The sequence below is a fragment of the Manis pentadactyla genome, chromosome 10 (genome assembly GCF_030020395.1).
Source record: "Manis pentadactyla isolate mManPen7 chromosome 10, mManPen7.hap1, whole genome shotgun sequence".
NCBI classification, from domain to species: Eukaryota; Metazoa; Chordata; class Mammalia; order Pholidota; family Manidae; genus Manis; species Manis pentadactyla.
Window position 1 is genome coordinate 84,503,544 of NC_080028.1, and position 21,987 is coordinate 84,525,530.

Below are 21,987 nucleotides of genomic sequence, written 5' to 3' on the forward strand. Positions count from 1 at the left end.
CCAAATCATTACACCCTGAACAAGGTTTCAAGGTTCCAGGAAGCCTGGAGTAGCTTTCTAAGTGGGCCAGTATGTAACGTGCAAGAGCTTCAAGTGTTCAAGAAGGAATGAGCAGCAGAATTTGGAGACAAGTCCAAAGACTCATCATAAAAGCCAAGGCATACAAGGAGCTATCTGGCTCCTGGGAACATATTTACTTACTGAAGACCTGGAGTAAGAAGACTTTTAAGGAGGGGAGGGGGCAGCTGCCTCCTTCTCCTTTATAAGCAGGGAAAATAATAAAAATTCCTGTTACTCACTAATGAGGCATCTGGCTACTTTCATAGGACAAGTGACAGCCTCTCAATGCATCATCATAGGGCACAGGGGGACAAATATTTACTGTTTCTTGGGAGGTATTTAATAAGTCTGTTTCTGATCAGAGCACTTCGTGTGCACATTAGGGATAAAATTAATAAAAATAAACATTAAAAACCCAAGAGAGAGACAGAGAGTCCAAAGGGGGTTAACTGAAACAGGAACAGAAACTCAGATTAAGAGAGACAGAGAGCAGTTCAGGGAGAAATTAGCAGATCCAGATAAAGGCTGAGAGAAAGCGTGACCGAGAAGCCAAAGAGAAGGACCAAATGTGTTTGTATGCCATACACTTTATACTAAGTTGGAGACAAGTAGTGAACAAAATTTATATTCTGGTAGGAGGAAACAAGACAAAAAAAAACAAGTAAAATACGTTGCATTTCAGATGGTGATAAATGTTATGGAGAAAAATAAAGTAGGGAAGGAAGATGTGAGCTTAGGGAGTTAGGAAATGCCTAGCTGAAAAGGTGATATTGGGTAAAAGACTGCAGGAGGTGTGGAGGGAGCCATGGAGTGTTTCAGGTAGAGGGGAGGGCAAGGTAGAAGCCCAGGTGCAGTGAGTAGAGGGAGAGGGTGAGAGATGAATGGGGTTAGATTAGGTAGGGCCTTCTGGGCCACAGTGAGATTTAAGTTTTTATTATGAATGAAACTTAAAACTGGAATTTGAAGGCCAAGCATACGTGAAGGCCTGAGGCTTCCCAGGTAGAGTCGACTTCTGGGCTGCAGGCTCTGGCTTCAGTTCATTCATTTATTCAGCTGTCCCTCAAGCATTCATTTTCCAAGCACTTAGGGAGACCCACTTTGCCCTAGGGCTTGGGCTGGGCCCTGGAGAGACCAGCAGGGACAAGAGTCTCTCTCCTCTCAGCTCTGTGGGTAGAAAGTCTTTTAGGTTGGGGTGAGGTCCTCTCCTCCTGCAGGTAGGAGATAAAACTGTCAGTGTGACCTTAGAGAGCCATAAGCTTGGAGTGACAATCTGGGGAGGAGCCAGAGGCTGGAAAGGGATATCCTGGGGGCTGGGAAGAAAGCAGAGATTCCTCCAAACCATGTTTCTATCTTTTCTGTGCTATGAGAGGAGCCTGTCTCCCTGCGGTTCTGAGCTCTGGCTTCTGGCTGGGCAGGAGAGGGGACAGTGAGATGGGCCAGGACAGGTGGCCTTGACATGTGCTCGTCTGATGACCACTTTTAGAATAGTTTCCAGAAGTGATGGGAGGAGGTGGGCAGGGCAGCTAAATATAGTCCTGAAGCCAGTACTCAGTCTGGGAATCTCTGTCTCCTATTCACTGGGTGCCCATCACCCGTGGTGTCCACTGCTAGCTGCCTCTGTGAGTCCCCTGTCCTTGTTCTGAGCTTGCTGCTTGCCCCTGGCCTCTTTTCAGACCCAGCTCTGATTCCCTTGGGTTAGGTGTGACCTTGACTGGGCCTCCTGGGAGTCTCTTTCTGGCCAACATCTCTAACCAGACCTGTGAGTCCTCTGGGTCTTGTGGGCCTGGTGCTGTGGAGGAAGGGAGGGCTGAGGATCCTGGAGGTGTGAGGGAGAGGGGATGGGGGCTCTGGAGAGTTTGGGGGTGGGGTTGAGACCTGGGTCTAAGACAGAGGAAGGACGGTGGGTAAGACTGTATTTACAATCCTGGATCTGGTTTAGGAATTGTAATTGGACAAGGTACTTGATAGGGGTTATTCTGGGGACTGGGGCTGAGAAATGCAGTTGAGGCTGCCTTTGGGACTGAGACCGAGGTCCCCTTCCTACTTGGCCAGAACCACAGTCCCTTCCTGTGTATGCTGAGACTCCTCTCTGCCTGTCCACAGACTTGGCTGGGACTTGGCCTGGGCCGGGTTGGCGGCCCCGCTGAGCCTCCCTGACTGACTGCTCCTCTCTCTACCCAGGCCCATCATGTCTGCTGCACCCGGCCTCCTGCACCAGGAGCTGTCTTGTCCTCTGTGCCTGCAGCTATTCGACGCGCCGGTGACGGCCGAATGCGGCCACAGCTTCTGCCGCGCCTGCCTGAACCGCGTGGCTGGGGAGCCGGCAGCAGACGGCACTGCGCCTTGCCCGTGCTGCCAGGCACCCACGCGGCCACAGGTGCTTAGCACTAATCTGCAGCTGGCGGGCCTGGTGGAGGGGCTGGCGCAGGTGCCTCAGGGCCACTGTGAGGAGCACCTAGACCCTCTCAGCATCTACTGCGAGCAGGACCGCGCGCTGGTGTGTGGCGTGTGCGCCTCTCTCGGTTCTCACCGTGGCCACCGCCTGCTGCCCGCCGCGGAAGCCCATGCACGCCTCAAGGTGAGGGGCCTGGGCAGATTCTACTCGGGGTGGTGGGAACGGGAGTGTTGGTCGGGGCGGGGACTGGCCGATCAAGAGGGAGCTGCCTGGACTTGGACTTTGAGCTTCACGGCCCAAGGTGCCTAGAGTGGCGGTGGAAGGGGGTGGGGCGAGGCGCCTAGAGAATAGGGGGCTGACGTGCTAAAGGCAGACCTGGCGGAGAGAGGAGCCCATACCAAGTGCGAAGGAGAGTCCTGGCGGAATCGGTGCGGCACAAATCCAGATTCTTTCGGCTCAGCTGGGGTGCGTGGCGGAGGACTGAGTGGGTGCTCGCAGCCTTTGCGTGAGGGCACGTATGCTGGGCGTAGCCCGAGCAGGGGTGAGGGGCAATATTCAGGGAGTGGCCAGGCGGCTGGGGTTGGGGATGGCCGGTGCAGCACAGCTGCTTGGCTGAGGCCCATGTACCCCACGAACTGCTGGACTTGGGCGGGCTGGATCACCACAAGCAAGGGCCTAACAGAAGGGGAGGCAGGGAGGGCGAGGTATGTACGTCTGTGCTCAGGCCCAGGTTGGCACAGAGACCCCAGGCCCAGGCTCTTTTCTGGTTGGAGGTGGAAGTCCTGAGCTTCCAGAGCACACACAGATGTGCGTGCCCTGAGGTTTGCGATCCTCACAGGTGCCCAGTAGAGACACCCAGACATTGGCAAGTGGAGACTAAGGCACACACTGGCTTGTCCATGTCATACATGTGGTAAATCACACACATGTAGCTGCAGGAGGCCCAGGAAGGTCTGTCATGCAATATTTATTGGGCTGTGAAAGAATAAACAACAGGTGCAGGGGCGGGAGGAGGCAGGATGTGGAGGCCTTTGGCAGTCCTCCGCCCAGTGGTGGAGAAGCTGCCATGGACTTCTTGTGACTGGTGCTCAAGGTGGGCTTCTGCAGGTTATCTTTGCCCACAAACATCAGCGTTCTCCTTGGACTTCAGACAGCTAGAGTGGTAGACCCTGTTCTCAGTATTCGAAGCCCCCAGACTCCTCCAGGGGCCCAGTCTCACCGACCCTCCCACTCTTGCCTTCTCCAGTCCTGCCCAGTGCTAGACGGTGGTCTCCCAGCAGAGTGCAGGAGCCTCCTCCTCCCAAGAGCCCTCCCAACCCAGGCTCACTTCTGTTGAGAACCCCAGAACTTCCAACCTTGTCAGTCTTTATCTGCGAAGAAAGAACAGAGCCCATGGGATAGGACACCAGGTGGCCTGGGAGCCTCAGGGTGGGCAGGATACAATCTGTCAGGACTTACACCAGCCCAGTCCTAAGCCGCAGGGAGGGGCTGGCTAGAAGTTTGAAGGGGCAACCCCAGGAAGGAACTTGATTTAGGAGGGGGACAGGATAGTGGGGGCGCGACTGGATGCCTGGGTCCTTGGTGAGGAAAAGGGTCTGGGTCCAGAGAATATGTGTGTGCCAGCGCTCAAGATTAATTGAATGGGATCTGCTGGGCGCGGGTGCTCCCTCACTCACCCCCTGAAGCCGCGCTGCCTCCTGCTGCATGCCCATGTCGCATAGCACGGCTGCTGTGAGCTCTGCCCCGTAGTCCTCGCAGTAGAAGGCAATCAGCTTGTCAGTGAGATCCATGGCGTCAAGCGGCCCGAGCACCCCTCGTGGGATGGTCCGAAAGCCTTGACGCAGCTGCACAGACCCCAGCTTTAGCTTGAACTTCTTGAACTCAGTCACTGTCAGGTTCTCCAGCGCGTCCAGGATGGCGTCGCGCTTGTTCCCCATGGCTCAGCCCTGCCTTCTGTGAACCTCTGATGACCCTGCAGGAAGAGCCACCAGGCACTCCCTGTACTGCAGCAGGCGGGGCTCTTGCCTGCAAGGACTGTCCCCAGGAGGAGATTGACCTGGCAGCTGGCCAGGGAGCCATGGACTCCGTGGTTCAATCGTATAGCTCCCACCATGCAGGGACTCCTCAGCAAACAGTGCCTGGTGGGTTCTCCCAGTTTCCCTTAGAGGGGGAGGGGAGGAGGCTGCCAATTTGTAACAACCGTTGGTGAGGTGGGGATGACTGCTCCCATTCTGAGGTTGGAAGCCATGGAGGCTGGACTGAAACCATCTGAGCCCAGGGCAACGTGCCTCCCAGCAAATAGTAGCTTTGGCAGGAGGTATTAGGAGCTTCCCTACACTTGCGTTTCAGGAGTTACAAACTGACAGGCCTAGGGTAGGGCCCAGCCCATAAACATGTTTGGTTGACGCAGCATTTTTACTAAACTGCCTGCCCCCAGAGCCCATGGGTGTGCAGGGAGGCTGACTGGGGTGGTTTGTTAATGTTCTGCTTTTAAGTATGGGGTGAAGTCCAAGAGTAGAGGAAGTTGCATTTCTTCTTCACACACTCTACCCTTACCCCTGAAGCCTGCTGTGTGCCAACCTTTGTACCCCTCAGGAGGAGGCAGCTAAACTGCATCTGTGTTTGTCATCCTCACGAAGACCTTCACTGGGGGTTGGCTGCTGAGGGGCTGGGATCAGGGAAGGCAAGGCTAGAAACAATGAGAAGGCAAGGCATTGTAGGCATCAGGACCAGTATTGGCAAGGGCCTGTGGGTTTGGGGATGGTAGGATGCCAGCCTGGCTGGAGGAGGAAGTGGCACTTGAGGTTGACCAGAGAAGGCAGGTTCAGGATGGGAGGTGTGGGTTTGGTGGGTAGGGGACAATAGTTTTACTTCTTTATGCCTCACATCTGCAGACACAGCTCCCGCAGCAGAAGCTGCAGCTGCAGGAGGCATGTATGCGCAAGGAAAAGAGTGTGGCCCTGCTGGAGCAGCAGCTGATGGAGGTGGAGGTGAGGGGCTCAGTGTGACAGAGCCTGGGAACTCAGGGTCCAGACTGCGGGTCCCTAGCCAAGAGCTTGTGCCTGTCTGCCCCCACAGGAGATGGTGCGTCAGTTCCGGGGGGCTGTGGGGGAGCAGCTGGGCAAGATGAGGGTGTTCCTGGCTGCACTGGAGGGCTCCTTGGACTGTGAGGCAGAACGTGTGCGGGGTGAGGCAGAGGTTGCCTTGCGGCGGGAGCTGGGGAGCCTGAACTCTTACTTGGAGCAGCTACGACAGATGGAGAAGGTGCTGGAGGAGGTGGCGGACAAGCCACAGACTGAGTTCCTCATGGTGAGCATTGGATGACCTTCTCTCTCTGCCCTTAGCCAGGATTGAGGCCCTGGAGATCTCATCCCATTGTCAGACAGGAACATTGAGGTCCAGAGAGGGGCAGGGATAAGCCAGGGTCACACATCCAGGAGGGGTGGGCCCAGGACTGCTCTCATGGTTGTTTAGGTTGGACACTGCGCAAGGACACTATATCCAAGGGGGTACCATTCATATCATAGATGTTGTAGATTTGTATATTTATTAGGGCAATCTTCTGCCTGGGGGAATTAGTTTCTTGAGAAAGGGGGGATACATTTTTTAATTCACACAGAAGTAAAGGACTGTGGGAGGATTTGAATTCTGGGTTTCTTTTGGCTTTCTGATTCTTCCTGTCCCCACACTCAGCATTCCTTGTGGTCCACTCATCCTCAGAATTCTCCAGTGTCTCTCCTGCCTGCCTCACCTCCATTCTCTTTTTCTCTCTCTCCAGAAATACTGCCTGGTGACCAGCAGGTGAGATCAGTTTGGCTCTGCCCCTTCTCCCATCTTGCCCTAGTCTTTAGGGATGCTGGCTGGCTCACCCTCTACTCACAATACACCTGCATGCTCTCATTCCACACACTGTGGGTTCCCTTCGCTTTCTGTGACCTGGTCCTTCTCCTCAGGGACCTCCCAGACCAGTGCTGGGGACAACATGGCAGGCATGCCAGCATTGCTGTGTGCTCAGGGCTGTCATTGAGGGCAGGAGGTGGCCCAGGCAGGTCCCCCAGAGGGGTGTACTTTTGAGTTGGATGCTGGAGGAATAAACAGGAGTCAGCTAGGTGGAGAGCAGGGGAAGAGCACTTCAGGCAGAGGGAAACGGCAGTGGCAGGAATGGCCAGAGGGGAAGAAGATGAGGCTGGTGTGGCAGGCACAAGTAAGTTGTAAAGGGTTGAAGAGCTTCAATCTGATCCAAACAGAAGGTTTTTTAAAAAAATAAACTGTGGTAAAATATACATAACATAAAATTTACCAATTTAACCAAATTTCAGTGTATGTAAGTTCAGTGGAATTAAGTACCTTTTTGTTGTGCAGCGATCACCATCCATCTCCAGAACTTTTTCATCTTCCCAAATGAAAACTCTAAGAGGAGATTTAAGCTAGGCTGTCAATGTGGGGGAGATGCTGGAACTCCACCACAGCCCCTGTCCTCCTCTCTTCCGGGTGTTGCCTCTTGCCCTCCCCCAACCCATGCCTCCTCCAGGAGTTCCCTTCATAGTCCCCACCCCTAACTTCCCACGCCCAGGCTGCAGAAGATCCTGTCAGAGTCACCACCACCTGCCCGCCTGGATATCCAGCTGCCTATCATCTCAGATGACTTCAAATTCCAAGTGTGGAGGAAGATGTTCCGGGCTCTGATGCCAGGTACTGGAGGGCTTGACTCCAGGTTTGTGTTGGTAAATAAATGTGTGGTTGATGGAAGGCCCCAGCCACCACAGAGAGGCCTCCTAATCCCAACTGGGGAGGTCATCAAAGGAGGTGCCCGTTGCCCTGTTACGTCTGGGCTTTTCCCTGGAACCTTGTAACCTGTGCCTGGAGAAGGACCTTTGAGGGCATGGGTTGCAGCGGGGGGCTGACATGGAGAGGACACTGCTTACCAAAAGTTGGCTGTTGCTGTGGGCAGCAGGGGAGGCTGGGGCCTGAGGTTGAGCCCTGTGTGATCCTGGCCAATCCCTGCCCCTCCAGACAGTGGAAATGATTATCCCTGCTAGTCAGGGTCTGAGGGTCTGCAGAGCTGGAACTCTGGGAGGGGCCTGGGTCAGACACTGCCTCTGGTGGGCTGTGGCTTCTGGGGCCCAGGGACTAAACTTCCCTTCTTTGAAGCTAGAGCTCATCGAGGTGCTAATGGTTACAGAGTTCCAGGACCTGTACAGGTGACCGGTGTAGCCCCTTGGGACCTGTTTTATCCGAGGGAAGACTAAGGCCCAGAGACTGGGTCAGGACTGACTGAGGTCACACAGCCCGTGAGGTGGGGCTGGCCTGGGGATTTCCTGACTGTCTCTTGCTCTGTGACCTGGGGCCTTAGATGGTGAGCCACATGGGCCTTGTCTCAACTTAATCCTCCCACTACCCTGGAAGGAGGCAATTATGGCCTCATTTTATAGCTGAGCAAACTGAAGCTCTGAAAGGTATAGTTTTCCGTCCAAGCAGTAAGCAGAGGCTCACCTCCCAGAGATGTTGGGAGGATTAGAGGAGACAACGCTAGCAGGTAAGTTGGGAGAAGGCTCGCAGGGAGGCAAACACCCCTGGGGGCCTGACCCATCTCCCTCTGGCAGCGCTGAAGGAGCTGACCTTTGACCCGAGCTCGGCCCACCCGAGCCTGGTGCTGTCTCCTTCTGGCCGCTGCGTGGAGTGCTGTGAGCAGAAGGCGCCGCCGGCCGGAGAGGACCCATGCCAGTTTGACAAGGCCGTGGCCGTGGTGGCGCACCAGCAGCTCTCAGAGGGCGAGCACTACTGGGAGGTGGAGGTGGGCGACAAGCCGCGTTGGGCTCTCGGTGTGATCGCAGCGCAGGCCAGCCGCCGTGGCAGGCTGCACGCTGTGCCCTCGCAGGGCCTCTGGCTGCTCGGCCTGCGTGATGGCAAGATCCTGGAGGCACACGTGGAAGCCAAGGAGCCGCGTGCCCTGCGCACCCCAGACAGGCGGCCATCGCGCATTGGTATCTATCTGAGCTTCAGCGACGGTGTCCTCTCCTTCTATGATGCCAGTGATGCCGACGCACTGGAGCTGCTCTTTGCCTTCCATGAGCGCCTGCCTGGGCCTGTGTACCCCTTCTTTGATGTGTGCTGGCATGACAAGGGCAAGAATGCCCAGCCGCTGCTGCTCGTGGGGCCTGACAGCGAGGAGGCCTGAGCCTTTGCCTCATTGCATGTATTTATCGACCGTTTATATTTCAGCTTATAAAAATTGCCTGTTCATATTATTGTTCATTTTTCTTAATGAGTTATAGTGATTCTTTATATATTCTGCATACTTAACCTTTGTTTATTCCCTGCATATATTTTCACCCAATCTGACAGCTTGTCCTTTCACTTCATTTATGGAGTTCTTTTACTTGTGGTTTTTAGAGGAAAACCTGGAAAAGCTCTGGCCTAAGTGTCATCTGAACAGGGCTTTTGGGTGCCCTCAAAGTGCCTGAGTGACAACATGTACTTCTCTCTGCACTGTGAGCTCCTCCCAGTGGCACAGGACTTCTGAGTCTGAGTGTGTGTTCTTTGTATCAACACCCCCACTGCTCTGTCTGGTAGGAAAAGTCCTTGTCTCTAAAACATCTCTAGCTGGAGTTTGAACCCTGAACACTGTCTTGTTTAGAACATCTCAGTTTCAAAGCAGTCACACTTTATGTAGATAGTGCTTTAGGACTTTACTAGTTTTTTCACATCTATAATCTTATCTGATTCTCTTGGAGAGTTGAAATTTGTCTCCATTTAATTGGAGAAAACAGAGTCTCTCAACAGTTCCCAATGGCAGCTGAGTGATGGAGCCGGGCCTGGAGCCCAAGTCTGTTCCTTTCCAAATTTTGGCCTTTCTTGAATTGGTGACCTACAGTTATTATTTAAACCCTATCTTAAAAGAATTCTGAAGAATTTGCCAGGGGATATGATAAGTACTATGAGATCCTGAGACAGAATATGCTGTGTTAGTAAAGTTGAGGATGACCACAGACAATCTGAGTTGCTGCTACTGTTTTTCTGGCTTTTTCCTGAGAATAGAGGCTGTGTAGAGAATTTAGCAAGGCTGGTTGGAGCTAGTGTTCCAGGAAAGGACTGAAAGTCAGGATATACCTCTGGTTCAGTTGCCCAGGTCTGCTGAATGGAGGGAAACAGCTCCCACGATGTAAACATATTCATGAAACATTGAACCAAATGGTATGAGATATAATGTCAAAGAGTATTTAATGAAATGGGAAATACTCATGATATAAGTGAGAAACAGCAAGCAAAGTGAACTATGTATCCACCGTGGTTACAATTCTGAGAAAAAAGACAAATGCCAACACATATCACTAATGTGATTCTTGGTGATTTGGTTTTTTCATCATTATATTTCTCTGCAGTATTCCCACTTTTGGTAGTGAGCAGGTACCATCTGAATGTCCATGAGGTGGAGGAATGAGGGCTTGGAGAGAGATGGCTCATGGGGCTGCACTCTCAAGGGTACTGTTAGGTGGGGACTATCAGTGCTATTTTTCTTTTTTTAATCTTATTGAAGTATTGTTGACATAATATTATATTAGTTTCAGGTGTATGACATAGTGGCTCAACATTTATATACATTAGAAAATGCTCACTGGTAAGTGTAATCATATGTCACCATACAAAGTTATTACAACATTGTTGACTATATTCCCTATGTTGTACTTTTCATTCCCATGACTCATTTATTTTATAACTGGAAGTTTTTTTAGTTATGGTTTTGATATGAACCTCTTGATCCCGTTCACCTACTTGCTCATCCCCCCACCCATCTCCCTTCTGGCAACCACCAGTTCTCCGTATTTATGAGTCTGTTTCCGTTTTTTGTTTGTTTTGTTTTTTATATTCCACATATAAGTGAAATCATATGGTATTTGTTTTTCTCTGTCTGACTTATTTCACTTAGCATAATACCCTCTAGGTCCATCCATGCTGTCACAAATACTGTTATTTTCTTATTCAAACCAATGAGGAGACTGGCCTAAGAGAAGGTAACACAAGTAGGAAGTGGCAAAGCAGATTCTGCCTAGCTCAGAGCTAGTTTACAACTATGCCATGAGGTAAATTCTGTCTCTGAAAGGGATGGTCTACCAACTATAAATTGGTTTTTCTGAGACAGTTTTGGCATTCATCAGTGACTCACACATGAGAATGTTATTCTCTTTTTGGTACTTGCATAATCCTGCTGACTCAGTCTAGGAAAAAGTTTTAATTTGGGACTCTATGTCCTTAGCACTGCTCTGACACTTACTCAACTTTGTAACAGAGAAAGAGTACCTCTCAGGCTCAGGTCCTTTAACATACAAAGTCTTCTAGTATTTAATTTTGTTTGGTATGTGTTTTATTTATTTTGCCATTGTGTTTATTCATAAGCAAGTGATAATGGTTTTTTTAGTTGTGGTCTTGATATGATATTAACTTTTAAATTACATGTATTCTTTGGAGAAATAATTGCTGAAAACTTCCCCAGTCTGGGAAAGGAAGTAAGCACCCAGGTTCTGGAAGCACAGACAGTCCCAACAAAACGAACCCAGGAAGACAACACCAAGACATATAGTAATTAAAATGGCAGAGATTAAAGATAAAGAGAGAATCTTAAAAGCAACAACAGAGAGGCAGACATTTACCTATTAGGGAAATCCATAAGGTTATCAGCAGAAATTTTACAGGCCAAAAGGGAGTGGCATGAAATATTTAATTGTTGAAAGAGAAGAACCTACAACCAAGAAGCTTCCAGCCAGCAAGACTATCATTCAGAATTGAATTGAAGGAGAGATTAAAAATTTCCCAGATAAATGAAAGTTAAAAGAATTTGCCACCATTAAACCAGCCCTATAGGATAGATTAAAGGGACTTCTGTAGATGGAAATGTTCTTAAGCCTAAATATTTTTCATCAGTGAAAATAAGGTAATACACCAATTACTAATCAAGTATGAAGTTAAAAAAAGTAAAATCAACTATACACAAAATCAGTCAAGGGGTATACAAGATGTGGTTTATGACATCTTATACATAAAGTGTGGAGGAGGAAGAAGAATAAAAGGGTATTTTTAGATTGTGTTCAAAATAGAGCAATCATCAATTTAATATAGACTATTGTATATTTAGAGAACAGTGAACATTATGGTAACCAAAAACCTAAAACCTATAGTAGATACATAAAAATTTAAAAAAGGAAATCCAATCACAACACTAAAGAAAACCAACAAATAGCAAGAGAAGAGTATGAGGGAGGAAGAACAGAGAGGAACTACAAAAACCTGAAAGAAATTAAATAAAATGACAGTAAGTCTATACCAATCAACAATCACCTCAAATGTAAATAGACTGAATGCAACAATCAAAGATAAAGGGTGGCAGAAAAAGAAACAAGACCCATCTATCTGCTGCCTACGAGAGGCTCATTTCAAACCTATAGACATAAATAGACTGAAAGTGAAGGGATAGAAAAATATATTTCATGCAAATAATAGAGAGAGAAAAGCAGGAGTAGCAGTACTCATATCAGACAAAATACACTTCAACAAAGAAAGTAATAAGAGACAAAGAAGGATGTTGCATAACGATAAAAGGGTCAGTCCAACAAGAGGACATAACCATTATAAATATGTATGAACCCAATGTAAGAGCACCTAAGTATGTAAAACAAATACTAACAGAATTAAAGGGGGAAATAGACTTCAACTCATTCATTTTGGGAGACTTCAACACCCCACTTACATCAACAGACAGATCAACCAGACAGAAAACAAGGAAACAGAAGCACTGAACAACACATTAGAACAGATGGACTTAACAGATATATACAGAATATTCTACCCCAAAACAGCAGGATACATGTTTTTCTCAAGTGCACATGGAATGTTCCATAGACTAGATCACATTCTAGGCCATAAAAAGAGCCTCAATAAATTAAAAAAGATTGAAATTCTATTAAGCAACTTCTTAGACCAAAATGGTATGAAAGTAGAAATGAATTACATGAAGAAAACAAAAAAGCCACAAACACATGGAAGCTAAACAACATGCTTCTAAATATTCAATGGATCAAAGAACAAATCAAAACAGAAATCACAAAATTCATGGAGACAAATGAGAACAAAGATGTAACAGTTCAAAATATGTGAGATGCTGCAAAAGCGATTCTAAGAGGGAACTATATAGCAATACAGGCCTACCTCAGAAAACAAGAATAGTTCCAAATAAGTCTAAGCTCACAACTAAATAAACTAGAAAAGAAGAACAAATGAAAACCAAAGTTAGTAGAAGGAGAGACATAATAAAGATCAGATCAGAAATAAAGTAGGGAATAATAAAACAATAGAAAAAAGATCAATGAAACAAAGAGCTGATTCTTTGAGAAGATAAACAGAATAGACAAACCCCTAGCCAGACGTATTAAGAAAAAAAGAGAGAGGACACACATAAAAAAATCAGAAATGAAAAAGTAAAAGTTACAACTGACACCACAGAAATACAAAGAATGACTAGAGAATTTTATGAAAAATTGTATGTCAGTAAATAGGGCAACCTAGAAGGAAAGGACAAATTCCTAGAAAAGTACAACCTTCCAAGACTGACCCAGGAAGAAGCAGAAAATCTGAACAGATCAATTACCAGCAACGAAATTGAATTGATAATAAAAAAATTCCCAAGAAACAAAACACCAGAGCCAGATGGCTTTACAGCTGAATTCTACCAAACATTTAAAGAAGAGCTAATACCCATCCTTCTTAAAGTATTCTGGAAAAAAAAAGAAAAAGATGTGAAAGAAACTGATCATATGCTTCTGGGAGGCTGGAGCCAAGACTGGGAGGGAAACCTCAATGTGTACATTATTGTACCTTTTGAATTTTGAACCATATAAATATATTACCTATTTCAATATAACTCTTATTTTTAAAACAGTGATTCACATGGAAAAAAGAAATATCAGGAAAAAGGCAAGTCTATTAAAATGTGTTATGTAAATCCTACAGGTGTGAATATGGCACTGTGACAAATATGCAAAGGGCATGTGGCTCATGGTGAAAGTTGTGAAGATGGTGTGTGAGTGAGTGAAATCTGGGAAACACTGCTTGAAGGCTTTGTGGTATTTTGGCAAGTTCTCTTTCAAGTGGGGAGGCCATGTGGGTGAAGGAGTCCACAGTGATGACCAGTTTTCAGGGACACAGGTCATCTCTCCTGTCTAGGTCTCATTTCCTCATCTTTAGGGTGAGGGGGCTGGCCTAAATAATTCTCTGAGAGCCCACTGTCTTAGTTTGGGTACCCCCTGAAGCAGACTTCAAGACAAAGACCCCAGTGAAAGAGGACTTATTTATGAGGTGCAAGAAACACCCGAGGGATGTGGGAAGCAAGCCAGGGAGCCAGGGAAGGTGCATTATGAAGGGGTTAGCACTGTGCCAAGAGTGGAGTTCCTCCCACTGAGAAATGTGGGAAACACTCACCTCATCCTACCTGAAGGTGAAGAATCTGGGCACTTAGACACTAATTCCTGTCAGCCATGAGGAGGGTGACTCCAAATGAGGTTAATTTTCCTGTACTTCTTCACAAGGGCAAGGTTACCTTCTGAGGCTTTGGAGAAAGCTCTGAGTCAGGGAGAAGCACCTACAGTGTGGGGAAGTCCTGGAGCTCACAGAAGTGTGAGGCCCAACAAACAGTGTCAGTCACACCCTCAACTCTGACTGGCTTAGTCTCTGAGCCTCAGACGACTTCCTCTGGTGAAGATGGAGGCAGCAAACATAAGAAAGAAACAAATCCTACCATTTGCAACAACATGGATGGAGCTAGAGGATATTATGCTCAGTGAAATAAGTCAGGCAGAGAAAGAAAAATACCAAATGATTTCCCTCATTTGTGAAGTATAACAATGAAGCAAAACTGAAGGAACAAAATAGCAGCAGACTGACAGACTCCAAGAAGGGACTAGTGGTTACCAAAGGGGAGGGGGTGGGGAGGGCGAAGAGGATTGAGGGGTATTATGATTGGCACACATGGTGTGGGGGAGATTATGGGGAAGACAGTGTAGCACAGAGAAGACAAGTAGTGACTGTGGCATCTTACTACACTGATGGACAGTGGCTGCAATGGGGTGTTGGAGGAGACTCGATAATAAGAGTGAATGTAATAACCACTTTGTTTTTCTTGTGAAACCTTGATAAGAGTGTATATCAATGAAAAAAAAAGTGTATATCAATGACTCCTTAATAAAAAAATATAAGATGGAGGCATCAGGAAGACTTCTTGAGTACTCTCAGTTCCTGGCTGTGGGCAAGACAGAAGGGGAAAGGCAGGGGACAAGTGGAACTGGCCTATGAAGGACACAGCAGCAAAGCAGGCTCCCTGGGTCTTTCTTCTTGTGACTGAGTCATCTTTGATGTGAGGACCAAGCGTTACAATATCTGGCCCTGCCTGCATGGGGTGTTTGGGGAGCAGCATTCTAGGCCTGGAAAGGGAGTATGTAACTGGCTTCATGAACCACCAGGCCTTGCACTGGACCTTCAGGTACTGAAGGCAGAATTGATTTCTCAAGAATTAGTAGGAGCTTGGCCAGGATGTCTGGATTTCTGAGTGGGGAGTACACATGGGGGAGGAGGAAGGGAGACTGAGGGGCAGATGTTGGATCTGGGGATATGGGGGAAGGGGCTCAGCACTAGTTCTACAAGAGGGAGGAACCAGGGAAGAATGGAGGCCAGGCCCAGGGTCCTGGAAGGAGGAGTGGACAGGAATCAGGAAGTGAGGCCCTGGAGGAGGGTGTGATGGGCTTTATTTCTCTGCTGTTAGGAGGAACTGGAAGCCTGTTGCCAGAGACGCCTGTTGTATTTTGCTTCTCTGCCAAGTATTCAGTCATCCTTCCTCTCTTAATAGGAGCATCAGTAACAATTTGGCCAAATTGTCCATTTTACAGGTGAGAAAACTAAGTCAGCCACAGAAATTAGTCTCCCAAGCAATGTGACAGAACAAAGACCAGGAGGTCTCTTTCCCAATTCCTAGCTCACAGATCTTTCTGAGACATTACTCCCACACTTGGAAGTGTAAGATCTCTGGTCCAGAAACCACACACCTTTTTTAACCCCAGTTGCACAAAGGGGAACTATGCATAATGCTTCATTCATACACTGTCATCAAGTGGTCTATGTTTGCCCTGTTGTATTCTCTTACCTATTTATTAAGAAACCTGGGCACCCTTGCATATCCTATGTCTAACCCAAGTAGATTATTCCTAAGCACTTACTTGTGGATGGGCTTTCCCCCTTCCTAGCATATGCCTCCCTTTCCAAGGGGACCATTAGCCTGGCTTTGTGTTTTTCATTTTTCCTGCTCCTCCTTTTAATTATCATGCACTTTTTTAGTTTCATTTCCCTTGATTTTGAACTGTGTGAAAGGGATGTGAAAGTACTTGGTTTTCTGGGATGGACTTGTTTATTAAAAATTTTCTTATTATGAAAATTTCAAACCCACAAAACAGAGAAATGTATCATTAACCTCTGTATACCCATCACCAGCTTCCACAATTCTTAAGAGATTGCAGCACCTGCTATCTATCATGTTTTCTTCCCTTTTTTCTAAAATACTTGAAAGCAAATCTTAACATCATTTCACTGAAGCCCTTCCTATCTGAAAAGCACCTGTTAAAGTAAAAAGCAACCTCTTAATATTAGGAGATATAAGTTTGTAAAAATAATGAAGACTACAATTCAGTTGTCCAAAAAATTGCACTTGTATACATGCAGTCACTTGTACATACTTCAGTTAGTACTCATTTCTAAAAAGTGTTGACATATTTTCTAACATAATCGTATTACTATAATCACACCTAACAAAACCAATAATTATTCCTTAGCACCATACAATAGCAAGGGCTTGCTAATTTGACTTAACATTATGTTGCTAGGATTCATTCCTGGTGTTCCATTTGGCTGCTTGATATTCTGTTTATCTGTTGTATCTGTTCAGGCTGTTATGGATGGGCACTGGATTGCTTCCAGTTTGTAGCCATTATGGATGCCAGTGTAGATATGAATATGCTTGCATTTGTCTCCTGGTGCATAAGTGCTAAATTAATTTTGACAAATATCTAACAGTGGAATTGCTGGGCAGGTTATGAAGTATTCGAGCCTGTGTCTTATAAGTGGTTCTATCAGTTTTCACACTAACCAGTAGTGTATTTGTGATTCCCATCAATCCACAATTTCTCTACTACTTGGATGTATACTGGGTTGTAAAAGAAAATCCATTATTTTTTAGTTTTTATTTTTTACTGTGGTTACATTCAGAAAAGTTTGAAGAATCTTGGTTTAAAAGTCAAAAGCTGTATGAGGTTTGATGCAAAATTGTGCCCTCTTCCTCTTTGCCATCCACCCTCCCACCAGGCACCAAGGCAATCACTTTTGTTAATTTTGGTATTTATCTTCAGAATTCAAAGTAACACACTTTTAAGGGGGCATCTCAATTTTCAGGCATCATTTTTATCAGGTCTTCCTACTATGGAAGCTGGGTTTTTTTCTTGTTTTACCAGTCCCTCTCCCTTTCCTCCATATTCCCAGTGCAGTTAAATATATATTTAAATTAAATCAATGTTCTGGCTTTATATTATTATTATGATTATGTAAATATATATCTGAGGATGTAATATATTCTGGTTTATTTTTCTCTCTTGTATAACTTTCTGTTTTCTCTGTAATCGATAATTATCTTTTTTCCCCTTGGTTATCTTAGTGGCTATTACTAATTCAGTGGCTAACTTCTCTGCCAGTTGTCTGACTCTCCTCTTGGTGTGTTCAGACACATCAAGTGTTTCATCCAGTGGGGTATCTGTCCAGCTCATCTATCTCCCTGTCCTCTGTGGCCACAGCCCCAAGGTCTCTTTAAGCCACAGCAGCCTGGTTTCCACATGCCCCATGCCTCTGCAACAGCCTTTTTCAAGTCATGTTTGCATTGCTAAATCCAATGAGCACCTCTCTGTTTCATCTTTACCTCTTGGCTGCATTTTACACTGACTTCCTTAAAGGAGTTTCCTTGCTCCTGATTATCATCTGTTTCTCTGCCTTGGCTTGTGGTTTCCCAGAAGCAGACCCTGGGACAAGGATTCGAGTACAAGGAGTTTATTTGGGAGGTACAGGGATCACTGACAGAATGGTAAGGGTGGAAAGGCACCCAATAAAAAGTACACGTTTTTTTCATTTCTTCCCAGGTTTATTGAGGTATAATTGCTAAATAAAAATTGTATACCCTCTAGCTCCATCCATGTTGTTGCAAATGGTAGGATTTGTTTTCTTCTTATGGCTGAATAATATTCCATTGTGTATATGTACCACCTCTTCTTTATCCATTCATCTACTGATGGACACTTAGGTTGCTTCCATTTCTTGGCTATTTTAAATAGTCCTGCGATAAACATAGGGGTGTGTCTGTCTTTTTCAAACTGGGCTCCTGCATTCTTAGGGTAAATTCCTAGGAGTGGAATTCCTGGGTCAAATGGTATTTCTATTTTTAGTGTTTTGAGGAACCTCCATACTACTTTCCACAATGGTTGAACTAATTTACATTCCCACCAGCAGTGTAGGAGGGTTCCCCTTTCTCCACATCCTTGCCAACATTTGTTGTTGTTTGTCTTTTGGATGCTGGCCATGATCATGTGGATTTTGTCCTTCTTTTTGTTGATGTGGTGGATGATGTTGATGGATTTTCGAATGTTGTACCATCCTTGCATCCCTGAGATGAATCCAACTTGATCATGGTGTATGATCCTCTTGATGTATTTTTAAATTCAGTTTGCTAATATTTTGTTGAGTGTTTTTGCATCTATGTTCATCAGGGATATTGGTCTGTAGTTTTCTTTTTTTGTGGTGTCTTTGCCTGGTTTTGGTATTAGAGTGATGCTGGCTTCATAGAATATTCCCTCCTCTTCTGTTTTTTTTAGAAAACTTTAAGGAGAATGGGTATTATGTCCTCTCTTAATGTCTTATAAAATTCAACGGTGAATCCATCTGGTCCTGGGATTTTGTTCTTGGGTAGTTTTTTGATTACCAATTCCATTTCTTTGCTGGTAATTGGTCTGTTTAGATTTTCTGTTTCTTCCTTGGTCAGTCTTGGAAGGTTGTATTTTTCTAGAAAGTTGTCCATTTCTTCTAGGTTATCCAGTTTGTTAGCATATAGATGTTCATAGAATTCTCTAATAATTCTTTGTATTTCTGTGGTGTCTGTAGTGATTTTTCCTTTCTTATTTCTGATTCTGTTTATGTGTGCAGTCTTTTTTTCTCTTAATAAGTCTGGCTAAGGGTTTATCTATTTTGTTTATTTTCTCAAAGAACCAGCTCTTGGTTTCATTAATTTTTTCTATTGTTTTATTTTTCTCAATTTTATTTATTTCTTCTCTGATCTTTATTATGTCCCTCCTTATGCTGACTTTGGGCCTCATTTGTTCTTCTTTTTCCAGTTTCAATAATTGTGAATTTAGACTATTCATTTGGGACTGTTCTTCCTTCTTTAAATAGGCCTGGATTGCTCTGTACTTTCCTCTTAGAACTGCCTTCGCTGCATCCCACAGAAGTTTGGGGCTTTGTGCTGTTGTGGTCATTTGTCTCCATATATTGCTTAATCTTTGTTTTAATTTATCATTGATCCATTGATTATTTAGGAGCATGTTGTTTAACCTCCATGTGTTTGTGAGCCTTTTTGTTTTATTTGTACACTTTATTTCTAGTTTTATACCTTTGTGATCTGAGAAGTTGGTTGGTACAATTTCAGTCTTTTTGAATTTACTGAGGCTCTTTTTGTGGACTACTATGTGATCTATTCTGTAAAATATTCCATGTGCACTTGAGAAGAATGTGTATCCTGCTGCTTTTGGGTGTAGAGTTCTGTAGATGTCTGTTAGGTCCATCTGTTCTCGTGTGTTGTTCAGTGCCTCTGTGTCTTTACTTATTTTCTGTCTGGTTGATCTGTCCTTTGGAGTGAGTGGTGTGTTGAAGTCTCCTAAAATGAATGCATTTGCATTCTATTTCCTACTTTAGTTCTGTTAGTATTTGTTTCACATATGTAGGTGATCCTGTGTTGGGTGCATAGATATTTATAATAGTTATAGCCTCTTGTTGGACTGACCCCTTTATCATTATGCAATGTGTTTCTTTACCTCTTGTTACTTTCTTTGTTTTGAAGTCTATTTGGTCTGTTACTAGTACTGCAACACCTCCATTTTTTCTCCCTGTTGTTTGCATGGAATATCTTTTTCCATCCCTTGACTTTTAGTCTGTATGTCTTTGGGTTTGAGGTGAGTCTCTTGTAGGCAGCATATAGATGGGTCTTGCTTTTTTATCCATTCTATTACTCTGTGTCTTTTGATTGGTGCATTCAGTCCATTTACATTTAGGGTGATTATCAAAAGACATGTACTTATTGCCATTGCAGGTTTTGGATTCATGGTTACCAAAGGTTCAAGGGTAGCTTCTTTACTATCTGTTTTACTTTAACTCTATTATTACACTATTATAAGCACAGTCTGATGATTCTTTATTTCTCTCCCTTATTTTTCTTCCTCCTTCACTCTTTATATGTTAGGTATTTTATTTTGTATGCTTTGTGTTTCCCTTGACTGATTTTGTGGATAGCTGATTTTATTTTGGCTTTAGTTAGTATTTGGTTGGTCTTCTTTCTTTGCTGTGGTTTTGTTTTCTCTGGTAACAGCTATTTAGACTTAGGCATACTTCCATCTAGAGCAGTCCCTTTAAAATACATTGTAGAGATGGTTTGTGGGAGGTGAATTTCCTCAACTTTTTCTTATCTAGGAATTGTTTAATCCTTCCTTGAAATTTAAAGGGTAATCTTGTTGGATACAGTATTTTTGGTTCAAGGCCCTTCTGTTTCATTGCATTGAATATATCATGCCATTCCCTTCTGGCCTGTAAGGTTTCTACTGAGAAGTCTGATGATAGCCTGATGGGTTTTCCTTTGTATGTGATCTTATTTCTCTCTCCAGCCACTTTTAATACTCTGTCCTTGTCTTTGATCTTTGCCATTTGAATTATAATATGTCTTGGCATTGTCCTCCTTGGGTCCCTTGTGTTGGGAGATGTGTGGGCTTCCTTGGTCTGAGAGACTATTTCCTCCCCCAGCTTGGGGAAGTTTTCAGCGATTATTTCTTCAAAGACACTTTCTATCCCTTTTTCTCTCTTCTTCTTCTTCTGGTACCCCTATAATGTGAATATTGTTCTGTTTGGATTGGTCACACAGTTCTCTTAATATTCTTTCATTTCTGGAGATCCTTTTGTCTCTCTCTTACTCAGCTTCTCTATATTCCTGTTCTGTGATTTCTATTCCATTAACAGTCTCGTCCACCTCATCCAGTCTGCTCTTAAATCCTTTCACTGTTTGTTTCATTTCTGTTATTTCCCTCCTAGATTCATCCCTTAGCTCTTGAATATTTCTCTTTAGCTCCACCAGCATGCTAATGACTTTTATTTTGAATTCTTTAGGGTTTTTAATGTATAATATGTCATCTGCAAGCAGCGACAGTTTAACTTATTCTTTACCATTCTGGATGGCTTTCATTTCTTTGTGTTGTCTGATTGCCATGGCTAGGACCTCCAGAACTATGTTGAATAAAAGTGGAAAGAGTGGGCATCCTTGCTTGATCTCTGTTTTTCTTTGGTCATTAAACCATTGGTTATTTAGGAGCATGTTGTTAAGCCTCCATGTGTTTGTGGGCTTTTTTGTTTTCTTTACATAATTTATTTCTAGTTTCATACCTTTGTGGTCTGAGAATCTGGTTGGTACAATTTCAATCTGTTTGAGTTTATTGAGGATCTTTTTGTGGCCTAGTATATGAACTATTCTTGAAAATGTTCCATGTGCACTTGAGGAGAATATGTATCCTGCTGCTTTTGGGTGTACAGTTCTGTAGATGTCTGTTAGATCCATCTTTTCTAATGTGTTGTTCGATGCCGTTGTCTCCTTATGTATTTTCTGTCTGGTTGATCTGTCCTCTGGCCTAAGTAGAATATTTAAGTCTCCTAGAATGAATACATTGCATTCTATTTCCCCTTTTAATTCTGTTAGTATTTGTTTCACATATGTAGGTGCTCCTGTGTTGGGTGCATAGGTATTTATAATGGATATACCCTCTTGTTGGACTGACCCCTTTATTATTATGTAATGTCCTTCTTTGTCTCTTGTACTTTCTTTTTTTTGAAGTTTATTTTGTCTGATACAAGTGCTGCAACTCCTGCTTTTTTCTCCTTATTAGTTGCATCTTTTTCTATCTCTTCACTTTTAGTCTGTGTATGTCTTTGGGTTTGAGGTGAGTCTCTTGTAGGCAGCATATAGATGGGTCTTGTTTTTCTATCCATTCAGTTACTCTATGTCTTTTGATTGGCGCATTCAGGCCATTTACATTTAGGGTGATTATCAAAAGCTATGTACTTACTGCCATTGCAGGGTTTAGATTCATGGTTACCAAAGGTTCAAGGGTAACTTCCTTACTTCCTAACAGTCTAACTTAACTCATTTAGTA

At 44.8% G+C, this 21,987-nt stretch overlaps 2 protein-coding genes across 5 annotated transcripts; one reads left to right on the forward strand and one right to left on the reverse strand.

Moving 5' to 3' along the window:
• Positions 1-721: 721 nt before the first annotated feature.
• PYDC1 (pyrin domain containing 1) lies at positions 722-4,513 on the reverse strand. Of its 2 annotated transcripts, none has more exons than XM_036927294.2 (2): positions 4,132-4,513; positions 722-1,268 (listed from the first exon to the last, which is right to left on the reverse strand). In XM_036927294.2, exons 1-2 carry the CDS (start codon positions 4,390-4,392, stop codon positions 1,164-1,166), a joined length of 366 nt encoding a protein of 121 aa, XP_036783189.2. In that variant the 5' UTR covers positions 4,393-4,513; the 3' UTR covers positions 722-1,163. The 2 variants fall into 2 exon arrangements, with proteins under 2 accessions (XP_036783189.2, XP_036783190.2); XM_036927295.2 differs by lacking the exon at positions 722-1,268 and adding an exon at positions 3,407-3,609 and having other exon boundaries at positions 4,132-4,503.
• On the forward strand, positions 1,603-8,710 carry TRIM72 (tripartite motif containing 72). 3 transcript variants are annotated; one of them, XM_057487165.1, is made up of 7 exons: positions 1,603-1,819; positions 2,242-2,638; positions 5,350-5,445; positions 5,702-5,764; positions 6,234-6,256; positions 7,029-7,147; positions 8,059-8,710. In XM_057487165.1, the coding sequence occupies exons 2-7, from the start codon at positions 2,249-2,251 to the stop codon at positions 8,631-8,633; spliced, it is 1,266 nt and encodes a 421-aa protein (XP_057343148.1). In that variant the 5' UTR covers positions 1,603-1,819; positions 2,242-2,248; the 3' UTR covers positions 8,634-8,710. The 3 variants fall into 3 exon arrangements, with proteins under 3 accessions (XP_057343148.1, XP_036783186.2, XP_036783187.2); XM_036927291.2 differs by having other exon boundaries at positions 1,607-1,819; positions 2,164-2,638; positions 5,534-5,764; XM_036927292.2 differs by having other exon boundaries at positions 1,608-1,819; positions 5,534-5,764.
• The last annotated feature ends 13,277 nt before the right edge of the window (positions 8,711-21,987 follow it).